At 44.7% G+C, this 22,477-nt stretch overlaps 1 protein-coding gene across 3 annotated transcripts in view; it reads right to left on the bottom strand.

Annotated features, from left to right (window-relative positions):
• Positions 1-21,823, bottom strand: part of ESYT2 (extended synaptotagmin 2) — a 769,824-nt gene extending 748,001 nt beyond the window's left edge. The window contains exon 1 of one of the 3 annotated variants that reach the window (XM_085631951.1): positions 20,942-21,823. In XM_085631951.1, the coding sequence (XP_085488077.1) occupies positions 20,942-21,298 (357 nt within the window). In that variant the 5' untranslated portion in view covers positions 21,299-21,823. The remainder of the gene's footprint in view (positions 1-20,941) is intronic. The other 2 variants (XM_085631950.1, XM_085631949.1) reach the window with 2 other exon arrangements.
• Positions 21,824-22,477: the final 654 nt, after the last annotated feature.

Raw genomic sequence — 22,477 nt, 5'->3', positions numbered from 1 at the left:
GATTATGTAAACTGTATCCATTAACTCTATGTACATTTATTTTAGGTGTGTATGCTGAAAATTCAACATGGACCACGGCCGCTTAGACCCATGAGCAACACCCCTGAAGTAGAGAATGTAGTGCGGGTACACTGGGCAATGCACTTCTCCACTTCAGAATACTTTTCAAAATTAATGCACACATACCCACCAATCAGACTATGGCTGGCCTCACACAACTCCTCCGCCCCCTGCACATTCCTACCGGTTCGATGGGATATCCATGCATTCAAAAGACAACCCTCTGCAAAACCGGCCTACCGCCCCTTTCACTAGAAAATGGATTTTGAATAATTATGGAACAGCAATGAAGTAATCCCACTCTAAATATACGATCAATATAGATACACTGCACAGGAGCGTCGTCCCCTTTAGCAGCTGCAGCGGGGTGGGATTTTTGATGGGCCTCATCTGTCTGCAACTCAGCAGACTAAGGCTCATAATTAACACAAAAGGGTGGGAAGATGGATGGATCGGTGAGGGAAGAGGTGGATGGACAGATGCATGGATGAATGAATGAAAGGATAGATGTAAGGATGGATAAGTGAAAGGGAGGAAGGATGGATGAATAGATGGATCGATGAATGGCCAAATGTGTGAAAGGGTGGATGGATGGTGAGAGAAAGTATGGATGAATGAGTGAGTGAGTGAAAGGATGGTGATCAGTGAAAGGATGGATGGAAGGACGGAAGAGTGAAAGAATGGATGAATGAGTGAAATTGAGGATAGATGGATGGCTGGATAAAAGGGTAGATGGATCATTAAGTGAAAGGGGAAATGGATGGATGAATGAGTGAAAGGATGGATGGGTGAGTGAAAAGTGGATGATAGATGAAAGGTGAAAGGATGGATGAGTGAAGGGGAGGAAGGATGGATGGATAAGAGAATGGGTGAATGGATGGATGAATCAAAGGGTGTATGATGAGAGAAAGGATGAATGGATGGGTAAATGGATGGATCGATGAGTGAGTGAATGGATGGATAGACTGAGTGAAAGGGTGGATGAGTGAAAGGATGGATGAGTGAAAATATCGATATACGGATGGGTGGGTGAAGGAATGGATGGATGAGTGAAAGGGAGGTTAGATGGCTGGCGGAATTAAAGTATGGATGAGTGAAAAAGTGAAGGAATGGACAAATGAGTGAAAGGGTGGATGGATGGATGGATGGGTGAGCAGATGGATGGGTTGAAAGGTGGATGGATAAACAAAAGGAAGGATGGATGACTGAAAGAATGGATTAATCGATGTAAGGGGTGGATAAGAGAAAGTACGGATGTTTGATGGATAGATTTGAAGATAGGTGGTTTGGATATGGGTGGGAGGATTAATGGACAAAATGGTGACAGACTTAATTTGGATGAAAGACTGAATGGATGACAGAATGTGAAGGTGAATGGTGATTATCAGCGGTGGATATAAGGATGAAAAGATGAATGGATAGATGCTGGAATGAAAGAGACCAGCAAGCTCTTCTGGGGAGGGTTGCGATGACTTGGTGCGCTTGCTTGGTGCCATAAGTGCTTTGATTCAAAGTGGGGCAGGGATGTTTAAATTTTCTGGCTACTCCCTTGCCTCTGCATGTTGTTCTAAAGGTTACCTATGTTACCCACTGTTCTCTCTTCCCATTATAAGCTCAAAAGCTACTGTGATGCAGTATGAGCGGTATACAAAAACAGTCAATGCACCGATATAACTACTCTGCATCATCTTCAAAACTCATGCAGCATACACCACAAAATGCCTCCAGTCGAAATAAACCCTTTAGAGAATCCTGGGATCCAGCAAGACTAATCAATTGATTCAGACCAAACTCTACTGTTTTTTAAAAAAATATATTTTATTACATTTTTCATCAGTGCAGTGAAACCAACAACAGAAAAAAAATAAAGGACTCAATTCTCAATGTATATATCAGGAGAAATCCGTACTTCCCGAGTTTCCTCCCTAATGCCCCAACCCTCCGCCCTCTCTACCCCCACCCCCACCCCCCCTGCCAGTGTGCCCGCGTCAACCCCTCCTTCACTGCTGCCGGGAGGGACCCGGGGTCCAGGAAATCCGAGCCCAGGGCAATCAAACTAGCCTGTCCACTGTTCTCAAGAGACCGGAGACCCCCCTCCTCGCCCCCCATCCAGATCCCAGCCGCCCACCACCACTATTCGACAGTTACCAATACATTGTGCAAACGCTGAGTCCTCCACAGGTGTACCTAAATGGCCCTATTCAGGGAGGTCTCCCCAGTCGCCCCAGGGGGCCCCACCCCGGGTTCCACACTCCTATCCCTGTCCACAGGATCCCTATCCTCCTCATTCAACTCCTCCAAGGATCTAAGCCCTTCCACCAGAGCTCCCCACGCCCGTGCCGCCTCCAGCGCTTTGTCATTAGACGTGCGTCTGGCCATCTGCAGGCGCAGCGTCCCTTCGCTCCCCGCCCAGGACAAGAAGCTCGCCTTCCATCTCCGAAAGCTCGGCCCAGATCTAGCCTTCCAGTGCATAGTGAGCTCCCTCTTCGCCATTATCAATCCTAGATCGTAAAACTTGCTTGTAATTTTGGTTTTGGGGATGTGCGGAAACCACAACAACAGGCAAGTCCCCATCTCCGCCTCCAGCTCTCGCTCCGTCATTTGATTCAGGCACGCCACCACATCTACCCAATAAGAGCCCAGTCCCACACAGGACCAAAACATGTGACCAAAATCAGCACCCTCCACTCTGCACCGAGGACACGGCGATTGGGAGCCTCCGAAGTACTGCAGGAGTTTAACCGGAGTTAAGTAAGCCCTGTGTAAGGTATAGAATTGGACCAGTTGGAATCTGGCATTGCGCGTGCCCTTCCAGGCCCGCCGCACCAGCTGCGCCCACGTCATCTCAGGAATGGGCCTACCCAGATCCCCTTCCCCATTTACCCCTCAGGGCATCCCGAGGCGGCACTTTCTCCGTGGACAGCCGCCTGTATAGACAAGTGATAGCCTTGAACGTACCCGCCGCCATAGTGACATACTGACACCCCAAAGAAATCGGGGGCTCCGAAAGCCCCATCCTCCACTGTTTCTGGATCGCCGCCACCAAGGCGGTGTGCAGAAGATAATCCCCCCTCAGTAAATCATACGCCCCTTGCAAGTCCTGGAACGGCAACAATACGCCATCCCTATATAAATCCCCAATCATGTGCACCCCCCGCTCTTCCCAACCAGCCAACGCCGACCAATCCCCGCCACGAGGGAGGGCCGTACACATGCCCAGTGGAATCTCCGGGGCATACGGGGCTGGGAAGCCTGCTCGCTTCTGACTCCGAATCCAGCACAAGCGGAGTGTACGCTCCTCGAGGGTAAGCTGATCCAGCCGGAGGCTCTGCCGAAGCACAATAAAGGACAGCACATGCCGTGGAATGAGCCTACCCCCCGGGCCCTCCGGGCCCCGAAACTCGCGCGCCACGGCCTGTGTCAGCCACTGCAGCTGCGCCGCCAGATAGTACCATTCAAAGTCCGGGGCCGCCAGTCCCCCCTCTGCTTCATCAGGGTGGACAGGGCCACCCGCCGCCCCCCAGTTCCCCATATAAATCCTGTCAGCAAAGTCCGAAGCGTCTTAAAAAAGGTGATCGGGAACCAAACTCTACTGTTACACCCACTGTGGAAAGTTAATCACATTACGAGAGCGCAGCTCTGGAACACTCCGAGTCCTAATGTGAAAATTAACCTAAGTTGGCAACCTTAAAAGAGAGACTGGAAACCAACCTCTTCAAAGAAGCCACCCTAACCATCCAGGATGAAAGCAGAGCAACCCTCTTCAAGGAGGGACACCTTCACGTGCACTTCTATCTGAGCCGAAGTATGGGCTTCAATGTCTCACTGAATGAAGAAAGGACGAATAGTCTACAAAAACTGCATCCTTATTTATTTTATCTCAGTGCTACGAAGTGGAAGTTCGTCACAATCCAGCACTTTACAAAAACTGCCAAAAAAATGAATGAAAAACATACAAACTACATAAACCGGCAACTAAAACAGGACCACCGGCACCAAAATCCACAGGACCAAAGACGCTCCAAAGCAAGCGCTGTACCACTCCAACGAGGAACATCTTGTTTGTTTACATTTGCCTTTATATAGAGTGCATTATTGACTTCGGAAACACAGACTGCAGATGAGGACTGCCAGGAAAGGCCTGTCCGGATGTACACAGTGAGCCATAACTACAGAAACAATCAATAACTGTACCATTTCTCGACTCCTACCACACCTGAGAAAGGCTTTTAGCTTTGACTAAGAATGCCAAGGCAAAAATAGAGATTAAAGGGCCTTCGACTTGTTAATGTTGATTTTAATTTTTTATTCTAGTAATACCCAGCATGCGATTAAGCCTGAGCAGGTTGGTGAAACACCACCAAAAGATGGTGGCTCCTCTTATTGTGTTAAAAGTTAACTTGTAGATTTAACAGACCTGATTATCAATGATGTGATATGCATCGTATACGAATAAAACCCAATAAAGGGCAGTGAGAAATCTCAGCATGTTGTCTGGCTGCTGCTAAGACTAGTGCACCTGAAGCCTAGGGAAAGAGTACCAATGAGTTGGCCAATAAAAACACCTACTATTCAGGAGCAGATAGAGAATTCGATTTGCCGTTGATACTATACAAAACTATAATATTGGGTCCGATTCATGCATGTATGGGTACAACCCACTCTTTAAAATTCAGGCGCAAGTCAGAAGTTCCTCACGTTACACAGAGAAAAATCTTGGCAGAATTAGTTTATTATTTTGAGTAAAGTATTATGAGTGTAACCAATTTATAGTCCAAAAATAGCCACGTCTAGAAAACCCATGTACCATTGTGTGGTAAAATTCCATATTTTACTCATTTGCACCTTATGAGAGAGTTTAGTCACACTGATATATACGTGAAATGTTAAACGTCTTGCTCTCTTTCCATGATCAATACTTTTCTTTATTCATCTTTCCTCCTTAACCACATCATCGTTCTGTTTTTCTATACCCTGTTCAGACCACATGAATTGCTTATCCTTCTGCTTTAGAAAAAGGAATTACATTAAAATATAAGAAATTACTCCTCCTTTGTCACAAATTCAATTCTCCCATTTATGCTTTTAAATCTGTACTTCATTTGCGTCCCCACCAGACTCTACCATGTTAGTTCTGTTTTGAATACTTAGAAACACAACAAACATCCAACACAGATCTAAACACAATAAATTCAGTTAAACAACTCTTATCAGTGCATCCAGGAAGCTTTTACTTTCCTAATACACTAAAAACAACATAACAGGCCAAACGAAAACAAGCACCTTTGATGAATGCAGAACGAAAAAAGTTAAAACAACAAATTGCAAAGCTGCTAAGCAGCTGGCTCAAAAAAAAACAATCAAGACAAACATCACCTATACAAACTTAACAGAATATACAAGTCAACAATCAGAAAAATCTAAAAAAAAGGTACTATCCAGACTGAATTCAAAATGTAAAATGTGCAAATAAAGAATTTCATAAAAATCTCTCTGAATTTCATCAACCTAAATGCACCGAAGGAACCCATACCATTTCTCACGAATTTACTGACAAACTGGCAAATCAGCATACAACCAAAGCAGACCTACTGGCCTCCTATTTAAAACAACGGAAAACCACCAGCACCAACCCATTTCCAACAAACCCCTCTAAGAGTAGCCCAACCCAGCCTCGACATTCCTTCAAACAATTATCAGAAAGTGAATTTATAGATCTTGCCAAAGTAAGCAGGCCAGCCACCTGCCCTTCTGACCCTTGTTTACCACAAATCTTCAAGAACATTATTTTATTTTAACTACCTCTGCTGCCACACCAGTCAGAACAGAAATCAATAATTCTTTAACTACAGGAGTCTTTCCAGAAGACTTAAAAAAGACGTGCATACGGCCCTTATTAAAGAAACAAACCTGGACCTATATAACCCAAACAACTACAGACCAATCATAAATGGCCATTTGGTCTAAGTGATAGAAAGAGCAGCATTTACCCAGATGTCGCAAGTCATTGAAGATAACTGACCAAACAGGACTTCCTGTTCGACTTCGAAACAGTATTCCTTCCAAGAAGCGGCACATAATCTGCCCTCATCGCCAACTGGGATTACCTTAAAAGCACAGTAGCCTGTAACGGGGTCGCTGCACCACTTCTCTTGGATCTTTCAGCTGCCTTCAACACAGTTTATCATGACACTCTAATACAAAGGCTCAATGAAACCGGCATAAAGGGAATTGCTCTCGACTGGATCATATCCTACCTTCAAAAAGAATAAATGTCATTCATAACCCCCCACTTTCCCATCCAAACCGTACTTCACAAAAGCAGGGGTCCCTCAAGGCTCAATCATCTCCCCCATGCTTTTCAACATCTACATGAAGTAATTACCTACAATAATCAATTAATTTGAGCTCACATGCTAAAACTACACAGATCATTCACAAACACTTCTCAAACTGGAAAGCCTCAAAGACATTGTAAACTCGAAAATCTTCAGTTGCCTCTGAGCCATTGATCAGTGGATGACATGGAGTCATTTCAAACTGAATATATCCAATACTGAAATGCTCACCTGTGGCAACTGGAAAAGGCATGACCCACTCTGTGCGTGGCATGAACATTTGGGACCACCTCCTAAAGTATCCAAGGCAGTAAGAAACCTTAGAACTATCATACACTCCAAGCTATCAAAAAATGCACAAGTGGATAAGTTAGTAAAATCAAGTTTCATTACTATGAAAACTCTATAACTCATCTTCCCCAACCTAGGACTTCCACAAAAGGTCCAAGCCACTTTCTTTTGTGTACTGTCTAAACTTGATTACGCCAATGGCCTCTACCACGGATCACCTTTATCAACTATGAAAAGAGTATAACGAATTCACAACTTGGCTGCCAGACTACCGCCAAATGGAAAGGCACATGCACACATTTTCCCTGCCTTGAGGACCCTACATGTGTTAATGGGTGTCAGGAGATACACCTTCAAGCTGTTTTGTATCACCCACAAAGCAATACTTGGAGCACAACCAATTTTCATCAGTAAAAAAAAATCATCAAATACATACAACACAGAAACCTTGGCTCCGGATTAGCACCTCATCTCAAACCCCAACATACATGAAAAAAAACACAGGTGATATATCTTTCTCTGTTCAAGCAAACTATGAATTTCACTACCGCAAACAACAGATACACAGATAACTAACTTATCTTCAGAAGACTACTCAAGAGTTGGCTCTTTTCTCTCTCCTACCTCACGACAATACTCAAAACACAAATGTACAGCATATGCCTGTACATGTTAACATGTATATATATATATATATATATACATACACACACTACTTATAGTTTGAAATGCTATCGATGTTCTTATAGGACTCTTTACCAAATGTATATATTACTTCTTGTTAAAATATATATATTATTTTATGCTCAACATGTTAGCAGGTCACTACATAGTTTACATACAAGTTAATTATATGCTTATGGGTCTCTGTTTTGTTTTATTAATCACAATGTGCAAATATGATCATAGAAATTGTATCTATAAGTGCTCCACTATTGAAATATAGTAGAAAATATAAAAATTAAATAAAAATAAATAAATAAAAAACGAAAAGTTTAAAATATATACATACTAATAAAAATACATAAATTAGTTAACTTTATGTACAGGAACACTTGGAAGTCCGTTTTCTAGCTATTTACCCATAAATGTACATATGGGACTTTATATAATACAACTATATCTCTCTTTATTATTTTCCATAAACATGTATACCATTCTATGTAGTCATGTATCTATATATTTATTACTTTACTCCTATTGTAGAACAAAAAAACCTTCAACTCTCTCCAGTTCACCACTCTGTCTCATCCTATATCTCTTTCAATATATCCTCTACCTCCACTCTCTGGCTTATCCCCCAAACCTCATTGTACTACTACGATCTCCCTAATAACCCTTTCTAGAATATTCCTTCCTCCAACCCTCCTTTGACTAATCCCAACCCTAATTTTACTACTATGATCTCCCAAATAACGCTTTCTGGACTCTTTACTTCTCTATCCCTCCTTTGACACAACCCAAACCTCATTTTACTACAATGATCTCCCAAATAACACTTTCTAGGATCTTCCCTCACCTATCCCTCCTTTATCCTATTCAATCCAACAAACAAACTCCCATGTCCACTGCCTGAATTAACAAATTATATTTGCCTATACTAGTCCACCACTAATCCATTTTAGGTACCGGAGCAGCATGCTACTCGCCGAAATGCACTTCAACGCTTTGTCAAGGGTAGTAAGTGCTATATATATATACACAATCACCAAGACGATCCAGGGAGTGAAATTGAGGGGTGGGGTGCAATAATGAACTTCTGCTTGTTCTCATTTTGAACCTAGAAAGAAATCTCATTGTGATACCCAAGAGTGCTGCTTTTTGTGCACAACTATTTCCTCTTTCTACTTTGCCATTCCATAATAGAGATTGGTCCGCTTTCTCTGCAGTTGTGGAGTTTGGATGCACAAAGTAGCGTGCAACAAAAAGGAAGCCCCACCCACACTCCTCACCACCGCATCTCACTGCTGCAGTCGCTGGTCCGTGACTGCTGGGAGGCCGCAGCCTTACGCGGAGAGCCAGTACAGACTTGCCTTGAGAGCCATTACCCACTCCCTTTACTCGCCCACATTCAGAGCATCCAGAGCTTGACGTTTGGCTGCAGCGGGTGGCCAGGGACTTAGTGTTTCTAGCAGTAGCACCAAAACAGGTGTGGGGGGTGGAGTGAGTGAGGCACAATGGGCACTGGAGAGCGTGAATCAGCCCAGCAGGGAGTCCGTAGAGGGAGGCGTCCTGCCTCTTGTCCTGACCTCAAATAGTTTGGGCCAGGGTCTTCTCCACTAAATGGTAGGAGCAGGCAGGTGCTAGCAACCAGGGCCAGGGGGCGTGGGTGGGAACTAGTGCTCCCTCCTAAGGGTAGAGCCTGTGGGGGCGGAAGCGGCCTGGTTAGGACTGTGGTGCGACTTGCTCTCCAAAGTGTGCTCTCCTGCACCAGGCCAAACTATTCCAGCAATTAAGAGCAGCTCCCTAGCACTCACCAGCATCGCTTCAATGACCAACGTCAGGGATCGATCCAGGGACTGTACCAGTCCACAAATGATGGTAATAACTTTACCATAGCAGGTGACTTGGATGACCCTGAGAGTTCTTTGGGCAGAGCCTCTCCCTCGCACAGCTGGTGCGTGCTGTTGTAACGGACTGTAACCATCTGCCCACCGCCACTGCCCAGCACCCAATTACTAAACCATCCTCACCACTTAAAGTGTTCCGAGCAGCCAGCTGGGTGATCCATCCATCCAGCGTGGAAGGTCCTGTGAAGCCTTCCTGCGTGTAGCATGCTCCTGCCTCTCCTCTCAGTACAGTTGGTTGTCTGTAGGGCACGGTTGCTGATCGGGAAGTAAGGCGGCGCTGCTATCATTTTTCCTCACCAAGCTCACTCAAAACGTTTTAAATCAGCTTTCCAAGCCAAGCAATGTTTCCAGCAAAGATCCAGCATTATACCCAAAAGAAAAGCCTTGCCTCGGAAAAAAGCCAACACTCTCCTACTCCTTCACACGGTCACTGACATCTGCCCCCAGGAGACAGAGCTTTGTGCGTCATCCCTTAATACATTGGGAAACCAAGGGGAAGGAGATTAGCCAAGGAGATACACCCATGACCTCACTTATGGCCGCAACACCTGACTCGAATGTGTCTCATGGGCTGATCAGCAAACATTTTACAAGATCCCTTTCCAAGGAACTCAACCACCGTCCCTACTGGGTCCATGGGCATCCGACAAGCTTTCAACAACCCTACACAATGAAGGCTTAGAGGCACCACCTGCTGTTGGGCTGAAAACTTGCACATCACACTTCTGCCCAGAGCTACGCTGGGAGGACCAACGTAGCAAGGAGATAACTCTACTCTGTCCTCTACCAGGTGATAAGGAGATGCCAATTCAGGGATTTGCCCCTGAGAGATCAGCAATGGAGAGAGATAACCACCTCCCCGGCCCGTCCAGCGAAGACGCTTGCGAAATTGAAGATTCGGGTAGCAAACAGTGCTCGCGGGCAGTAACGGTGATTGTGCAAGTGAATGCAAGTGCGACTGTCTCTCGGCCTCGGAAAACACTAATGGAACAAGAGTCGGGAAAAAAAACACATCAGAGGTTAATTCCACTCAATTGCCCAAAAAGTAGCCTAGGAGGGAAGCATATCTATCAGGAAGGAACTGGGCAACTTATCGGACCGCTTTCTCGTTACACTAGAAAACCCAAATCGAAGCATCGCTAGCACAAACACCAGTAATTGGAATAAAGCTCCAATGTAGGCCCATAAGCCCCATACAGACAGGGTCACACGCACCTCCCTTTACTGGGCCTTGCAGCACCTATTTGCCCTCTCTGGCCTCTATTATCATCATGCAAGACACGATTGTCAGGGCGCTTTTATGGCAATCTCAAAACATTGGAACTTCAGATAGATTTCGTCCAATCCATCGCCTTGAGCTTAGTGGACCTGGGGCTTAGATTAAGCCAATTGGAAAATGTTATTGGCTGCGTGGGGGCAGACAAACCTTGCTCATGCTCTACATTGAACTAAGCAATTTGCCTGAAATACAATGGTCACTTTTGGAAAGCATCAAGAGCAAGTTCTGCTGACCTGGAACATTCCAGAGCCCAGGGAACCCTTGACACCGGCAATTACAAAAAGCAATTGCCTCTTTCCAAACTGAAGCATCAGCATTAAAATCTGATGCCATTCCCTATAAGTCAGGAAAAGGACAATCAACAGGCACCAGCTGGACACTTTCTCTTTAAAGTTCTTGGGCATATTGCTGCCCTTGAACAACTCCTATTGGGTAGGGGAGCGACAACCATAGCCTCCAGAGGCCATCAACAGACGAGTGTGCAGAGACATTTTGTGCATGCTCTTCCTAGGTTTACCAGTAGCCGACTTTAATCAGGTGTGGGCCCATCCGGAAGAGGAGTGGGCGTGCAGACTATGCAACTTCAAGCGGGAATCATGGTTGCGCCTCCTGTGCTGCCGTCCCACTCTTGACGCCATCAGGAGGACCCTGCTAAAACCAAATTATTTGATGCAGGCAGCTTGCACTTTCCTGGAGGCCTCATCACTATGCTTCTCCCAAACCGACGTAAGAACTCTATCGGGGTGCAGAAAATACATTAAGGAAATCAAGAGTTCAATTCGACTCCGAACCGTTGACCCCCTCCCCCAGTCTGCACCTTTACCAAAAAGCTAATAACGGACCACTACACGCAGAAACCTTAAAATGGAAAATCAGTGCGGCAAGGGGTTCTCAGTGTATGTATTGTATGAAGCACCTTTGTCATTATGGGGGGCAAACTGAGATAAGACTGCTAATTTTTATATTTCTCTTGTTCTTAGTCGTGGCTTTCAGGAGATAGCCCTGAGTGAAGCAATCCTATGTACCAGGTGACGCACTCCCCCCTTGACCCGACCCCATCTAAGCACTTTAGTCCAAGGGCCCTTTTCACAGAATGGGTGCGGGGGATGAAGGGTTTACCTTGATTTAAATAGCCCAGCACTGCTATAACCCAAGGGCACTCAACCCTAACCTGGTACTGTTCCTTGTAAATTAAGTTAACATCTTGCACTACGCACTTTAACCACTCAGGGCTTGGTTTTAACCCCTTCTCTTGTTCAAGGAATTTTAACTTATGAGTGTTTAGCTAAACAAATTTTATTCCCTCTATTGTCACAGAGTGGACTCAGAGTTTTAGAAATATTTTTCATGGGATAGTAAATTATGGATTTCTTAGCATTTTTTGAATCTGGATGGATGTCGTTACTCAATACCGTTTGTATGTAAATCCTTATGGTTTTTACTACCCAAACAATAAAATTGACATGGACATTGATACCAAGTGTTGCCATCAGATTCTGTAGTAAACATCTGTAGATGTTTTCATACACAACTGGAGTAAGTAGTCTCTTTTCTTCTTGTCACAAAAGTCAAAGTGGCCTTAATTAAGGCAAAAGTTTAAAGTACATTTGCCAATTTAAATTGTTTAAATTATGTTGAAAGCATCACTGCCACATTGCGCTTTAGAGCTTCTTTGGCATGACTTTGTTATAATCATAATAAGAAATAAAAAATGTATTTGACTTTTTTATTGAGCACTTCTTGCTTTTAAAATGATGGCCGTTTCCCAAAATCAATGTGAGGCATTTTGATAAAACACCAAAGTGGCACATTTGCATTTTTGCAGCAGTACATGTACTCAGTAGTGTACACAAACATACCGCCGCATGAAGAAAATTCAATTTAAGGTACCACAAACCTTAGCGGAATAGATGCAGTGCAGTTAAGATATAGGAAGACGAGGAACTGTGGTCTCCAGTAAGGAACAATATGTAGCAGAATTGTTTTTAAGGTGCTTTGGAGCTTCCCCCACCCCCTTACTTTCTATTACATTTTTTCTGGTTACCTAACAATGAAGGAAATAGTTAAAACCCAAGTAATATTTTTTTAAATATGTAAATCATTTTTATTGTTTTCAATTAAAAGGCACCCTCTCCATTTTCCATGTTATTGTTTAAAGAGCAAGTTAAGACATGCATAAGAGACAATGTGTGTTTTTAATTCATATCTCTCTCAGTTCCTGCATCAGCAAATTGAACAGAGGGACCACATTTCCCATTGGATCAAGGAGTGGGCAACTTAAGTGTCCTGCACTTTCTGACACACTAAAGTTGTTTAGGTATTTTTAAGATATTTTATGGGGTGTTAGCTGCATGGCCTGCAATGGCATATGATACTTCATCTTGAAGTCTGGCCTCTCAGACTCCACAGTGCCCCCCTCCCCACCTTAATGCATTATATATGCTGCATCCCATCCAACTCAAGCCCTGAAGAAACAGAATAACATCACTTATATCCTGATGGAAATCCACTTGTTCTCCTTGCCGGCCCACGCAGTCTTCAAAGCCCACGGCATCATTTACAACAAAGCCATCATGACTTGCACACCAGCCTATCTGATTGACAAGCTCGCCGTCTCCAGTGGCTCTCACGACACTGCAGCAAAGCCACCATCAGACTGGAGTCAAAGAATTGCCAAAAAGAAAACAACAAGGCAATGTGGTTTCTCAATCTATACATCCAGGATGCGGAACAACATCCCTGTATCCATCAGGACTGTCTCAACCCTGGTTTAATTCAGAAAAGAGCTAAAGAGTCCTCTCTTGAAAGACTACACCTCAATACAATAACAGTACACATCTGCTTACAGAAATCAGCTACCTCTTCAGTTACTCAATGGGCGGAGCTTTACCTTTCAGCCTGTACAGTGCTACGTTGCCTTTTGGATAGGTTTGCGCACTACATACCCCACATAAATACATATATATACAGAAAGACTTAATAAGTCATCTTCAGTCAAAGTGGCTCTTGATAACAGCAAGATTAATGGCACCAAAGAGCTAATTTCAGCTCCTGCGACACAAATGCATAGTTCGACCACTGCTTTACCATCTACCTTTATGGTCAATTACGATCCATCTAAAACTTGCCATGAAATACACCTTTATCCTTCTTGTGGGTGCAAAAACCCCTCGAAGTAGCTTCAAATGGAGCTGTTAGGTGCTATATAAGACAAATGAATAAGAATCCTATAGATATGGTTACCCGTGCTGAATTCTTGCATTTGTGTACAACATTCTGTATCGGAGAGGGACCTTTCGTCACGTTTAAAACGCTACCAAGGAACATCTGTATCGATAAGATTTGTGGTGCGCAAATTCTGCACTTTATTAGTCGCATGAAACGCGTAGCGCATTCGAATAATTCTACATGGAAGATAAAGCATTTCTGAAGATACATTTTTGTCCACATTTCTAGAAGGAAAAACCCCAAGCTCTGCTGCAACATCTCTGTTGGATTGCAACAATTAACATTTTACGTTTTAATTATGAGAAAATAGAAGTATTTCTTTTGAGAGCCCATATCGAGTATTTTATTAAAAAAGGGGGAAAGGGGCTAAGTACGATGCAAAGGCTAAGCACCAAGGCAATATTACAAGTTGATACACTAACATAAAATGAAGTGAGTGTTCAGTTTCAATTTAAGAAAGATTTGAGACTAGACCTAACAAAGGCCAACAAATTAATTTATACAATTCTACTTACAAGAGTTCTTTACGACAAAAATGCTAATTACATTTTAAATCATAAAATACTTAAGACTTTTCTAAGTTCAGAAGAACTGAAAATATTTAAAATCTGTACATGGATCTGTAGATGATACTCGTGGGCGTACATCATCAACTGCTGCTTATGCACTTGAAAAATGATTACTAAAATATATTCTGCATAAATATTTCCTCTGAGGTGACTTGAACATAAGACAAATGAGTAACAGTTGTGTGAGATCTGTTTTCTTTTGAAGTAGAGAGCCTGTCAGAATAGGGGATGTTAGTCCAACTACCTAAAAGTAATTGAACAGGTATTCCCTTAGCCCTTCAGTAAGATAAAATCTACAAACTTCATTAATAACTAAAACCTGCAGATATGATTGACACTGTAGTCAGGGATACCCTTAAGGCTCTTGTAATTCATCCGACAAGTCTTTCTACTGTACATGAGGCAAGTTAACTGCAGGTGCTGTTGTATCCGTTTTTGCGCGCATCTATACAGGATTAATGACTTACCAGTCATTCATCCACCTGTACATCATGGTAGAACTATACTGGTGGCTGTACGCATGTACACACAAACATCATCTTCGGTGCATTATCCGTGTGACCCATTCACCCAGGTAGATGCCTTTTTGTATTCTTCTAGTGTTTCTGGATAGCATTAATGCAGCCATGGCGGTGTTTCAGAGAGCACTTGGAGATGGGAGGGGGGTGCAGCTGCAAGGGAAAGTAGAGGTAAAGAGCCAGGAGTTTATGCTACGTTAAGTCTATTTGCTTTGAGGGCGTGGTGGTTCTATTGGTGTTTGGAAAACTTCGGAGGCCCTCCTCAAATCGAAGAAGTGAAGGTAAAGAATTCCAAGGGGCTGAACCTTGTGAACGAAGGGATCGCCCTCAAACCATGCGTAGGCTGAGCTTTGCGTGACAGGTGGTTCTCGGAGGGCTATGTTAAGTGTCTTGTTAGGAGGTATGACAGCAACAATTTGAAAAGGCGCTGTGGGATGTTGCTGGCCAAAGCCTTGTACACAAGGCAGGTTTTTTTTTTATTTAATTAGAATCTCTGCTTAACTTCCTGCCAGAGAAGCGACATTGGTAAAGACAAGGATCAGGTGGGCTATGCAGTTCTGTGATCCTTCAAGGTTGTTCATCGTTTTGAATTGAACCCTCTCAGATTCTGTTTCAATAATCAATGCAGAAGGCAACACCGAAGATTAAACTAATAAGTTGGTAAGCTGACAACAGAGAGGAGACAAAGATTCTGAAATAGGTTTTGTGCCAGGTCTAGAGTCAAAAGATAACCCACAGACATGAGAGTGAGGTTGAAGATGTTGAGACCACCGTAGGGTCGGTGGGCCTGGTGGCATGATCTTTGATTTTGTTCCATATAAACACATCGAGTTGGACCTACTCATTCTTGCATTTGTAAGAAACAGTGAGTAACAGCATTAGTTCTTTTTATTTTGAGAAGGATCTGGGTATCGATCGTTGGTCAACTTCCCATGTTACGACTGGCCTCTCTGAAAGACATATTGATGTCTCATAAGTGCGGATCTTGGGATGACCTTTATCTGATAAGAGTCTTCAAGGAATTATTTCCTGTAATACAAGATCAAATTATGGAGGTATTAATAATTCATTAAGATCTGGAGCTGTACCAACACAGGGTGGTTAGGCCCATCATAAAGAAGCCTGGTCTTAATAAGAACAATTTTTAAAATGCTAAGCCTATTATTCTAGCCCACCAAATGCTTAAGTTGGTGGAAATGTTCCTCGTGGCTTGTTTCCAAATTTGCTTGAGGAAAAATCCATTTTAAATAAATATGAACCAGTTTTTAGGCCCACTCAAGAAAACGAGATATTGCTAGTCACAGCCTTGGATCAATTAAGATTGTGGCACAGTGAAGGTATTTGCAGAGTGATTAATTTATTGGATCAATCCACAGCCTTAAATACAGTTAACCGTGACCTGCTAATCACAGGATTACGTTCCATCAAATTTAGATGGAAAGGTCATTTTCTGGTACTCCGTTCTGAAAGACATATCAGAGTCAGTGATCCTGTCTGCTTTTTTGATCGCAAAAAACTTTACGCTCCTGTGTGGTTCCTCAGGCCTCTGTGCTGTCACTGATTCGATGTAATATATATGTGCAACCTCTGTGGACACTTATACGATCTTATGGCTTTGAGTGCTAGTCATAGGCTGACACACTCCACATACGTTAAAATGTGATCAAAGGTCCACTAATTTTGATTGGCGAGCTGAAAGAATGTTTCCTAGGAAATCAAAATTGCATGCCAAGGAATTTTCTAAAACTAAAATGGAGAGAAGAGATGGTTGCTGAGTATAGATGACAACCATTGGCCTACTGGTTACTCAAATTAGGAGACCCCCCCCCCCCCAAAACACCTGGCCCCTCCCAAACCAGACACGAAAGTAAAGAACTTGGGGGAGATTTTTGATCAAAGCCTGACCTTCCTGACCCAAATCTCAAAGACATTCTTAAATCTTTAAAAATATGACAGTCCTTCCTCCTGGAAAAAAAGGTTTGGCCATGTAGTTCCCGCACATTTGTTACAGCAAAGCCATCTACATGGGCCTGCCCAGCACTGCCTTAACGAAACTTCAGAGATTAAAAAACATGGCCGTCAATATTGTGACAACATTGAAAAAATGCATCACATTTCAGCAGCGAGGCTAGGATGGCTGACAGTAAAAGTAGCTTGCCTGGCACATAGGATAAAGCGTAAAACCATATTTCTCACAGACCTGATATCCCCCTAGTTTCAAGGCAGCAACGTCCAATTCAGCAACTCACTGCTGTTGAAGGTCCCTCATTTTAAGAGGCAGCCAGCGGGAGGAACATCAATCTGGATGCTGGGCCCAAAGCCTGGAATCCCCTCAATATTTGATATATTCATAATATCAGAGCCTTTAAAATTGTGGTGCGAATCATTCTTCAAACTTAGCATTGTTTTTTTGACCTAGCCTTTAATTGCTTTCATGTACTTGCTCTCTTTTAAATTATATTTCTCCGCTATGTCAACTTTCTCCTATCTTACATCCTCTTTTGACTAATCCAATTTGGCTTCTAGTGTCAAGATGCTACGGTGAATGGCAGCTTAATAAATGTAATCATAATTTAGGTGACAGCCAATGTGATAACTAGGGATGGTTGTGAGGGGTGCCTTGCAGGCACTGAGTAGGGCTGGACGCAGTGAAGACACCTGAAGGACACCACAGCTCACTTTTGTGATTTCAGGGTAGAAAGCCCAGTTTCCCCTGCTGTTTCTGGCACTACTGGAACGCTGATCCTTCAAATCGCACAAGTGATCCCCAAAGGAAAGATGAAGATATGGTGGTCTATGGTGTGGAAAGGCTAAGAAAATAACAGGGAGGATTAAAACGCATTCTTCCCCCTGAGCTCTTGTACTGAGCCACTTTCTAGTGGCTCTTTATAGTCATCTTGGTCACCTGAAGAGCCTGAAAAGTACTGGAAATCAAGAGGGCTGCGTCGGATTCCAGGTCTGCAGTAGAAGTGACTACTGTTTCAAAACTCTTTGCGATGGCAGGTACCTTGGATAATGGCCTTTTCAAGAAATTTGATTCTAGACGAGTTTCTTTTAGTAGCAAGTTATGGTGACATGCTTTTGATTCTGCGGAATTGGACCAGAGACTCCCATCACTGATCTTCTCTGGACCACTTCACCAAATGAGGAGTGTGACTGGCATCCTCATTGTCTCCGAGAGACATGAAAGGTAGAGATGACCCTTACTTTGCCTCATATATATCGGTGAATGGATCAATGTACAGTCATGTATACACAGCCTACACAGTATTGCCGACTACATCGAGACACTAGGCCAGCTTGTTATATTTCAGTCTAGGACTGAACTGCAGTTCAACATTAAATATTTCCCAGACACCCATCCTCCAACTACACATGTATGAAGAGAGGATGGGTGTTTGGTGAAGGATTTGATGAAGGCATGCATGGGCGAATAATTGTTAGTTCAGTAGATACATTTGATAATTGGATGAATGTACGTATGAGCGAATAACTAATGTCAATTGACTAGATAGGTTTGATGGTTGAATGGAACAGAATGCAATACCGACAGATCCAGCGGCACTGCTGAAATGGCTGGTGGTTTATTTTGATATTTAGATCTTGCCCCCTGAGCACTGACCTCTACACATCAAATATAGGAAACTAGAGCTCATATGTTTTAAAAATTGCTGAGTTTACCCAAGAACAAAAGTAAACCATCAACTTAGTGGTAGAACAACATGAGAAACTAGCCGGCATGTGCATGCTGGGGGGCGTTTACACTTCATTCACAGAAGAGCTCGAGGATTCAAGGCAGTGGTCATTCCTGGTGAGAAGAGAGCACTTTGCCACTGGATTCAAGCAAGCCTGGCTGAAGACGGCTGAAATGCCAGAAACCGGTCCTAGGAAGCTTGTTTCCGGTCCAGGGAAGACATGGCTTGGCAGTTCGGGCTGGACTGTTCCCATGAGGCACAGGGTCAGACTGATTTGCATATGGCCATGTCTGAACTGGGGTGGCAGAGAGGGCTAAAGAACGGTGATGGATTAAACCCAGATCAGTTGACTGGGGGTGAGTGCTTGCAATGTTCAACACTCCGTCCATCATTCCCTTTGGTTTTGCTGAGAAGAGAGGACCCCCATAAGAAGTTGAAGATTTGGGTTTTTTACCAGTAGTCCTTGTAGGCCCTAGGTGTGCCTAGAATCACACCTGCTCAGCGCCAGGACACTCTCCCGGGTGACAGTGCGATCCACAAGACTGCATAACATAACTGCTGGAAGGGGAGGGTTGAACTCGTAATGAGCCTCGGAGGCAACACTCGTGGGCTTGCTTCCGTTTCTGCTTTTCCCTCCTTTTCTGAGCAGCCAGTATTGAACAGCTGGTTTCCATTTGCATGAACAAAGCATGATGTCAGTGGCTGCTTAAAGTTGCCAACCAAAGGGGGAAACATTAGTCAGCAAGAATCCGTTTGGTGAACGCAAACCTTTTTAGTTTAAGTTTCTTACAGGAAAAAGCACGGTGTGGTTGATAACGAACTTTTTTAACAAAGAACACGCTGTGTAAAGACACGTGTGTGCACACGGTCGGGCAGAACACCAAGGAACACATTATGCCATGCAGCTCCGGTATTTGCAGCTGTGGTGACTGACTCTAAACGTCGGCTGAAAGCGGAATTAAAGAAGCCTGGATTAACTGTGAATCATAAATACTAGACCAACAGTGGTTAAACCGGGCACAAGGGCCGCTCCTCATTAGACTGGTCTGAACTGAGAGAAGTGAGCAAGTCATTAGGGGGTTTTGGTTAAGAATTTTTTTTTAAAATGGCAGGCCAGGATTTGCTAACCTTGCATTCACTGCAGTGTGTTTAAAACATAACTTCTAGCTATGGGGCCTTATTAAAACCGCCCTCTGCCTCTGGTGGCCAGACTGGCACACACAAATTCAATTCGCAGGGCTGTTTTCCGTGTTGTTTTTAGATTTGAAAAACAATGAGCAAAAACATAAAGGTCTGGCATTTCTTCACCCATGTGATGACCCCCTTTTGTTTTATTTTAGGAGTAATTTACTACCGACGAAATGCAGGGCAGGAGTTATTAATGGATGGCATCTTATTCCAAACTTAATTAGCAATTATTTGTTTGCCTTGAAAGGGGAGGGGTCTGTGAGCCTGGTGTTTTTGTTTTCCCCGAGACACTGAACTGGCCAGCCTTTCATGAAGGAGGCAGAGTGTACAAATCGGACGGTGTGACTCAGCTCGACGTGGTACGTGAAGGCGTGGAAGGAATGTGGGCCGTGCAGGGAGTGGAAGTCCTGTGTAGGAATGTCGGGGAGTAGCCAGGGCCACACGTGAGAGCAAAGGGGAAGCCTGTGGGGGTGGGCGGAAGAAGTGTCTTAGGACGTGTGATCTGGGCACTGGATGAGAAGGTGGAGGGGCGCTGCACTGCAGGGTGGCGTGGGGATAGCATGGGAGGAGTTGGTAAAGGGATGGCACTGGGTAAGAGTGTAGGCGTGTGACTGCGACGGGCGTATGAGGGCGCATTAAACAGGACAGCAAGGAAACTTCAAGGCGGAGGGCGTTGATCATTCGAGGTGGGATACACGGGCTGATGATGGAGGTCAGAAATCGCAAGGAGACCAGGGCACCAAAGGAAAGTCAGCTAAGGTTATAAATATAGGGAGGCGAGGAAACTTGACGGATCATGACGAGGGCTAGGCATGGAGGTACATCATGGCCCAGGTTAAAATAACAGCATATAAGAGAACCAGTGGAATTTATTGTGAACGGAGTGTTTTTTAAATGCCGGCAAGGGCAGGTGGCAGTGGGCACTGTTGGGCATTGAGCCCAGGGGTGCAGTAATGAATTAGATGGGCAGTAAACCCAATGGAAGCAACAGCTGGAGAAACGGGTAATTAACTAACAGGCTTCGTGGTATCGGTTTAATTAATGCCCATTTCGCCCGCTTCTCAGTCCCACCTCATGTCAATACTCGTGTCACCTGCCCTGACATCACCGCGCGTGCAACAGCGGAACCAGAAATACCAGAGTCAGTACAAGTCTCGAACAGAGCAACAGGTTGGGCAGGCTGGGCGGCGGAGGTATCGACTTACCCAGGGGGGCAGCTCCGCCGTGGAGATGCTGAGCTTCACCGACTTCTCCTCGTCCTCCAGGAAGGCCAGGGCCCGCGAGAGCCGGGAGCCCTTGGCGAGCTTGTTCTTCCGGCACCAGAAGAAGACGGCCAGGGCGACCAGCAGCCAGCTGAAACTCAGCCCCAAGTAGCCCAGCATGTACACCGGCAAGATGAGCGCGAAGGTCTTGCCGAACTGGGTCGCAAGGCCCACGACGTCCACGCTGAGCAGAGACTTCTCGGGGTCGCCCTGCAGGTCAGGGGGGGTCCCCGGAACGTCTTGGGAGGCTGGGTCCGCGGGACGGCTCCCTTCTGTATCTTTGCCGTTTAGTGTTGCCATAATACCAAGTTTTGTTTTCTTAGTTTTAAAAAAAAAACAATACGTGAAGATATAAAGTCCAAAGCACACAATTCCGCAGAAACTTTACCTAAAAAATAAAAATAAACAAGGCGCTGAGGTACTCCAGCGATCCCGTTCGTTTCCCCAGCTCAGCTCCAACTATGAGGGCAGCGGAGACATTCCTCCGAGGGATCCTGTCTCCAGGCAGGGGGGAGAGTGGTGTGGGTCAGACCTGCATGTCCGATTGCAGTTTCCAGCATTGGGGCAGGGCTCAGCGGTCTCGTTCCACTGCCTGTCCCTATCGGCGCATGCTGTGAATCCGTGCCTGCTGCTGCGCGGGAGGAGGGGGCTCTGCGGCTGGTCAACCCCTCCCAGGCTCTGCCATCCACCGGCTGCCGCAGAGGAGTCTGCCCAGCCCTGCTGCAGTCTCTGCGCGCCCTCCCAGCCGCCGCTTCCCCGTGGCAGCCCGGAGCTCAGCCGATCGCCTCTGGGTTCAGGGTTCAGCCTGCACGACAGGAAACTGTCAGACAAGAATATAGGTCACGGACGAGGAGTTTCACGGGAGCAGCGCCCTCTGCTGGGATTACCGACCGCTGGCACTATTGGAGCAATGACTGGGCGGCTACTACTACCCGAAGCATCAAGGCCGCCCGGTAGATAGTAGTTTTGGAATGAGATACATACAGTACGCCACTGAACTGCAAGCACTCGTAACTAGCTCCATGAGAGGAGTACATATTATTTTGCAGGTTTTCATGTCCCGAGTGCATTATACTGCTTAATAGGAGACCTAGACGTTACACGTGTTTTTTTCATAAACACAGAGAGATTAACTATTTTGGACAGAATAATATGATGTTTAGCAGAGACTGGGTTTTGAACTAAACTCCCAAATTCCAAGGGTGGCAGCTTAGCCGCTAGGCCACATCATTGTAAGGGCCCAACATTTTTCTTAGCAGCCCGCACGGTGATATCACCGAAAACTGTGCTTGCCAAACACTAAGGCTGCCTCGTCTTCATTTGTTCTCATACCACTTTCTACACTCACTCTACACTTCCTGTCTCTTTCTCTCACTGTTGCAGGTTCTTTTTCGCCTCTTCCTTCTTATGTCGCTTTTTTCTGTCTTTATCCGTTTCAAATACTTTATTCGACAATTAAGTCGTAAAAGTGACATATGA

The sequence above is a fragment of the Triturus cristatus genome, chromosome 10 (assembly GCF_964204655.1).
Source record: "Triturus cristatus chromosome 10, aTriCri1.1, whole genome shotgun sequence".
Lineage (NCBI taxonomy): Eukaryota > Metazoa > Chordata > Amphibia > Caudata > Salamandridae > Triturus > Triturus cristatus.
The sequence above is the reverse complement of the archived record's forward strand: the minus strand, read 5'-3'. Positions and strand labels throughout refer to the sequence as shown.